The sequence below is a fragment of the Echinops telfairi genome, unplaced genomic scaffold (genome assembly GCF_000313985.2).
Source record: "Echinops telfairi isolate 266 unplaced genomic scaffold, ASM31398v2 ScPeMD7_7467;HRSCAF=8505_1, whole genome shotgun sequence".
Classification (NCBI taxonomy): domain Eukaryota; kingdom Metazoa; phylum Chordata; class Mammalia; order Afrosoricida; family Tenrecidae; genus Echinops; species Echinops telfairi.
In genome coordinates this window covers 18,951,045-18,956,677 of record NW_022111368.1, presented here as the reverse complement: position 1 = coordinate 18,956,677, position 5,633 = coordinate 18,951,045, and the positions used below count along the sequence as shown (strand labels likewise).

Sequence of the window (5,633 nt, the reverse complement as noted above, 5' to 3'; positions counted from 1 at the left end):
ATGCAACCATCACAAAACAAGAGACCCGAGAGCTAGAAAGGCGAGGCTTCACCACCCATTTATCCCTCCGCCTTTCAACCAGCACCGCATGTGATTATCGGCCAGGCTGGCACAATTAACTAACTCAGTTACCCACCGAGAGGATTTCGACTTAGGGTGATGCTGTGTGCAGAGGGTCTTCAAGGCCAGGACCTCCTGGGAAGCAGATCAGTAGGCCTGTTTTCCCAGGGGGCTTTGTATGGGCTCACACTGCCAAATTTGGGGACGGTTAACAAGCGCTTCAGTGGCTGCACTACCCAGGGACCTAGAGTCTCCCATTGCTGTGCTCTTGTGTACCGTGGGGTCAATTCTGTCTGCCCCAGATGGCTCCCCAGACGTTAACCTATACAGCAGCCAAGTGGCTCCTGGGTCAGAACTCCCATCCACTCACTGGTCAGCAGCCAAACCCCTAACCACTGTGCCATAAGGGCTAGAGCTGTGCAGCCTGTCAAATCTCTCCAGCAGGTGGCAGTACAGCGCCTCCTTCTCGCAGAACCTGCCCCTTCTAATTTTCCAGCAAGATGGAAGGTGAGCCTTTTCTTAATCCAAATAAACTAATGAGGAAGTACAAACTGCAGGGCAGGATGACTGTGTCCTTCCTGAAGTCTGCTAAGAAGTCTGTAGTATATATGTTTTAAAAAAAAAGAAAGAAAGGAAAAAGAGAAATCTCTGCCAAGGGGACTCAAGAGTTTGAAGGAAGCAAAGTGACCCGTGGTTTGTGATTCCACACCAACTTCCTGAAGAAACAGGCTTGTGTGGGGCTTGGGGGCCAGTGGCAAGTTTTCCCCGGGGTGCACGCTGCACCGATGCTCGGGGGAGCTTTCCATCTGGAACTGGTGACACCACTTCTAAAAACAAACCACAACAAGCAAGTGCTATGAACTCGGACCGCCTGCTGAGCGTGGGCTTTTTCGACGTGGTTTTCACACACCAGGCTGTCTCTAGCCACCCTGCCTGTGGTGCGCAAGCCACTTCCTCTTCACAAAGGGCTCCTTTCTGCCTCCGCGATCAGCTGCCCAGTCCCAGGGTGCTGCAACTGGCAAGGTGCTCAGCTGCTAACACAAAGGTTGGAGGTTCCAGTCTGCTGAGAGGTGCCCCAGAAGAAAGGGCTGGGGAGCATTTCCACCCCCAAACCAGCCACTGGAAACCCTGCGGAGTGTTGTTCCACTCCGGTTTTTTCCTGGGGGACTTAGAGTGCACTCCGGCTCTCAGGGAGCCCATGTGACAGATAAGGGTTTCTAGAATGTCACCTGGATGGGGCAGATGGCCAGTCTTCCACCTCCGCTCCTCCCACGCCCACCTCGCCCTATGTATGCAGCTGCTGGTGTGAAATCCAGCTTCTTTCTCAAGCCGGCTGAAATGGGACCTTCCCTAGCCCTCCTTCCCAACTCCCTGGTCCCTCCTCTGTACTTTTGGCCCCGGCCTCCAGCTATATATGGGGAAGGAGTCAGAAGCTATCTTAGATGTTGAAATAACCTATAAATTAAGAAAATTTCAAAGGAAATTTAGCCCAAATCACTTAGTCAATTGCGCATCCCACCTCAGTCTGTCTGCTGTAACGGAACAAATGTTCTTTAAACAGCATAAATACTGTACCAAATGTGCTCATATCACTTAACACAATGGGGTTTGGCCTTTTTATACATCTGTGCTCAATTCTAAACCTGTCTGGTCACAGGATGCTTACCTGCCCTTCGAGGGTACTATCAGGAGCATTTGAGCTGTATTATGTTGCTCAGTAGTGAGAAGACCTCTGACCTCGTGGTTGCCTAGAACCTTGCCCCCGCTGCCAATCTGAGCCTGATTCCTGCCAGGGCCCACAAAACGAGGCCGCAGATCCCACGGGCTTTAGTTCTAAGGTCCAGCTCCTTAAGTCTCTGTCTTAAATCACAGAGTCTACCCCCTACCCCAGCTTGCCTCCCCCACTTAATTGGACTCAAGTGGTCTATTTACAGTTTCTCTCAGATTCGGCTTTCTGTGAGGGGCGCAGCTACAAACAATATTCCAGTGGAGAGAGAGCCCTGGCTTTGTGTCATCCACAGGGAGATATGCCAATTGTGAATGGGCAGCCTGTTACTGCTATCTGACGCTGAGTCAATTCTGAGTCATGGTGACCCCATGTGTCCAGGTACAGCTGCAGGGGCCTTTTGGTCTTCTGTAGCACCTCCAGAAGGGCCAGAGCCGCCACCGTTCAGCAGGTAATCGAGGACATTCCTGGTGGTGCCACCCGCGGCCATTGCTTATCTGAAATTCAATTTTAAATGGCCCTCCTCTATTTCATTTGTAAAATCTGCCAAGTTTACTGTCTGGCCACCTGTTCTTTGGGCACGTAAAAGGCATCGCTGATCTTACATGGCTTCCACACTTGCTGCAGTCAATGCCTACCTCATCCCCTCTCAGGGGTCCAGGGTCAAAAGCTTATTTGGTCTCATCTTGATCTGGTTCCTCTCCCCTGCCATCGTTTCAAAGTTACGTGGCTCTAACAAGAATTTTTTTAAATGTGTATTCAGTGTATTTTCCCCTTAACATTTTCAAATGAAAGATTCAGTCCTCCTACAACACGATACAACCCCCCACGGACATCACATCAAAGCGCAGGAGCTGCCCTCTCCCTCTTCAATAAGCAAGTCACCGTGTCACCACCCGGCACAACTGACCCAGTCCACACCACCCATGTAGTAGGGACGCAGGCCCCATGAGGGGACAGGGCCGGGGGACCCTCCAGGCTCATAACATTTTGCATGCCCAGCTCCTAGCACAGTAGCTGGCACATACCTAGAAGGGCATAAGGCCTATTTGTTGAAACAATGGAATGAATACAAATCCAGTCAGGAGGAACGGAGAAAAGAGAAAGCCAAGACTAGAAGGAGCCTGGCTATTGGAAAGAATAGTGTCTAGGGTTTCAAAGGCTTGCTTCAAACAAAAAACCATTTAAGTGAGGCATCAACTAAGACGGTGTGAAGGAAGCACACCGGCCTGTGCGAGCCAAGGATTGGAGATAATCTAATCCAAATTTAAAGGAGGGAATGGTTATCAGAACTTAAATTGGAACACCTGGTTTCCACAGTGGGCCTGGTGGTTACAAGTTAGGCTGGGATCCCCAAAGTCAGCAATTCAACTCTGAAGGAGAAAGACAGGGATTTTTACTCTTACAAATAGTTACAATCTTGGAAACCCACAGGGCCAGTTCTCCACTGTCCTAGGAGGTCTCTCTGAGTCGGCAACGACTCGATGTTTTGTTTTGGTTTTTTTAGGGGGAGGGGGTTTGCAGATGGCTGTGGACAACAGTAGAAGCCCCAAATCCATTTGCAGGGTCCACACATGGATTAAGCCTCCAGCAAATCCCTTCCAGTCATAGTTCAAGGATGTGAATAGCACTGTTATCAGACAAAGAGCATTATTGATTATGGCAGATGTAGTTAGGTCAAAATCTTGTCATTTTATGTCCCTTTGGCCCATTTTAAAGCTGTTCCAGTTTTTGAAAAAGTGAAGGGGATCGAGCCCCTGGTGAATCCCCTCTGACCATGGGCTAGGGCGGGAACAGCCTTTCCAGAATGCACCGGAAAGTGGATTGTGGCAGATGCAGATAAGCTAAAATTTAACACCCTATCATTTGATCTCCCTTATCATCCACTTAATTTATTCTTGTTTTTAATATTTTGTTTTCTTTTCAGTTGAGGCTTTTTTAATCTGTTTTACTTTGTTATTCTTGTTCGTTTTTTAATGTTTTTCTGCATATGAAATCCAGAATAGGTAAATCAATAGAGACAGGAACTGGATTAATGGTTCCGTTGGGATATGGCAGGGGAAGTTGGGAGGAAATAGGGAGCTAATAAAGATTAATACAAGAATGAAGAAAATGTTCTAAAGCTGGGGAAAAATAAGAGAGAGAGAGGAAAAGAGAGAGAGAGAGAAAAAGAGAGAGAGAGAGAGAGAGATCATAGTTGGTGAGGATTTTATCTTGCTTGGGTCCAGAATCAATGCTCATAGAGAGTCAAGAGATCAAAAGATGTGTTGCATGAGGTCAATCTGCTGCACAAGACCTCTTGAAAACATGAGGACTCAGGTGTGCCAGACCTAAGTCACCATGTTTCCCACGACCTCATCTGCATGGGACAGCTGGGCACTGAGGGAGGAAGAGCCGATGCACTGAAACTGTGGGGCTGGAGAAGAATACGGACAGTACCATGGACTGCTAAAAACAAGCCGAGTTGTGGGGGAAGAAGTAGGGCCAGAGTGCTCCTTAGAAGCAAGGATGGCAAGACTTTGTCTTACATACTTCGGACATATTGTCAGAAGAGGTCAGTGCCTGGAGAAGTACATCCTGCTTGGTCAAGTGGAGGGGCAGAGAAAAAGAGGAAGGCGCTTAAGGAGATGGACCGAAATCCTGGCTGCACAAAGGGCTCAGGCATGGGAACAAGGATAAGGATGGAGAAGGACCACGCAGTGTTCCATTCTGTCATGTGTCGGGTCACTATGGGTGATAACTGACCAGTTGGCACCTAATGACAACATCACAGTTGGTGAGAGGGTGGAGGCTGGCAAGGGAAGTATATTTTAGGAGGAGTCCCCACCATTGGGTAGCTACGATCACACACACACACACACACACACACACACACACACACACACGGCAGAAAGATCCAGGGATCCATCCCAACCCAGCAGTGCGTCTTTAAGCACTGTCCAGACAGGACTGGGGCATCACCAGGTGTGTCGGGAACAAAGCCCCTGCACGCGAGGGCACTTGAGCAGAGGCAGCGTGCTGGGAGGAGGGGAGGACAGGGTGGGCACCGTGAAGCATGGCTCTCTGATGGTCCTGCGGCGGGGGCGGAGAAAGGGGCATGCTCTGACCTGGCATGATGGTCTTCCTGCATTCGTGGCACTTGGACGAGTACTCGTTGGAGTAGCATTCTGTACACAGCAGCTGATCTTCCTTGGCAGCAAAGGGCTTGTCCACCAGCGAGTTCTTGCACTGGGAGCAGTGGAAACAGGTCTCGTGCCAGTGCCGGTCCTTGTAAGACAAGTCCTGCAGAACCCGAAGCAGAACAGAGTAAGTGCCATTCACGTGCCCCAGGGTCCACTGGGGCACCACTCACAGCCCAAAGGGGGAAGTAACCGAAATGTCCATCAACAGGCAATGGAGAAACACAGTGTGGCCGGCGTGTACAGGCAAAGGGACACCACTCCCCCGTCAGGAGATATGAAATGCTGATAGGCATCACCACACGGATGGGCCCAGGAAACATGCTGAGTGAAATCAGTCCACCACCCAGGGATTATAACGTGCCATCTCACTTGTATGGATTAACGAGAATAGTGAATGTATGGAGACTGAAGTTTCTTCATGGGGCCTGGGGTGGCCAGCGGTTCAACCCCACCAGTCCGGCTTCACGGGAGAAAGATGAGGAGTCTGCTTCCATAAAGATTTACAGCCTCAGAAACTCTGCGGGTGGCTGGTTCCTCTGTCCTGTAGGCTCACTATGAGTCAGAATCAACTCCATGACTATGGGCGGGGTTGGGAGGGGAGGGGAAAGGGAGAGCTATTCTTTTTTTTTTTTAATCGTTTTATTAGGGGCTCATACAACTCTTTT

The 5,633-nt window shown here is 49.7% G+C and overlaps 1 protein-coding gene across 2 annotated transcripts in view; it reads right to left on the bottom strand.

Annotated features, from left to right (window-relative positions):
• FHL2 (four and a half LIM domains 2) overlaps positions 1-5,633 on the bottom strand; it is an 86,440-nt gene that overhangs the window by 11,814 nt on the left and 68,993 nt on the right. For both annotated transcript variants that reach the window (XM_045283985.1, XM_004704332.3), the window contains exon 3: positions 4,894-5,068. In XM_045283985.1, the coding sequence (XP_045139920.1) occupies positions 4,894-5,068 (175 nt within the window). The remainder of the gene's footprint in view (positions 1-4,893; positions 5,069-5,633) is intronic.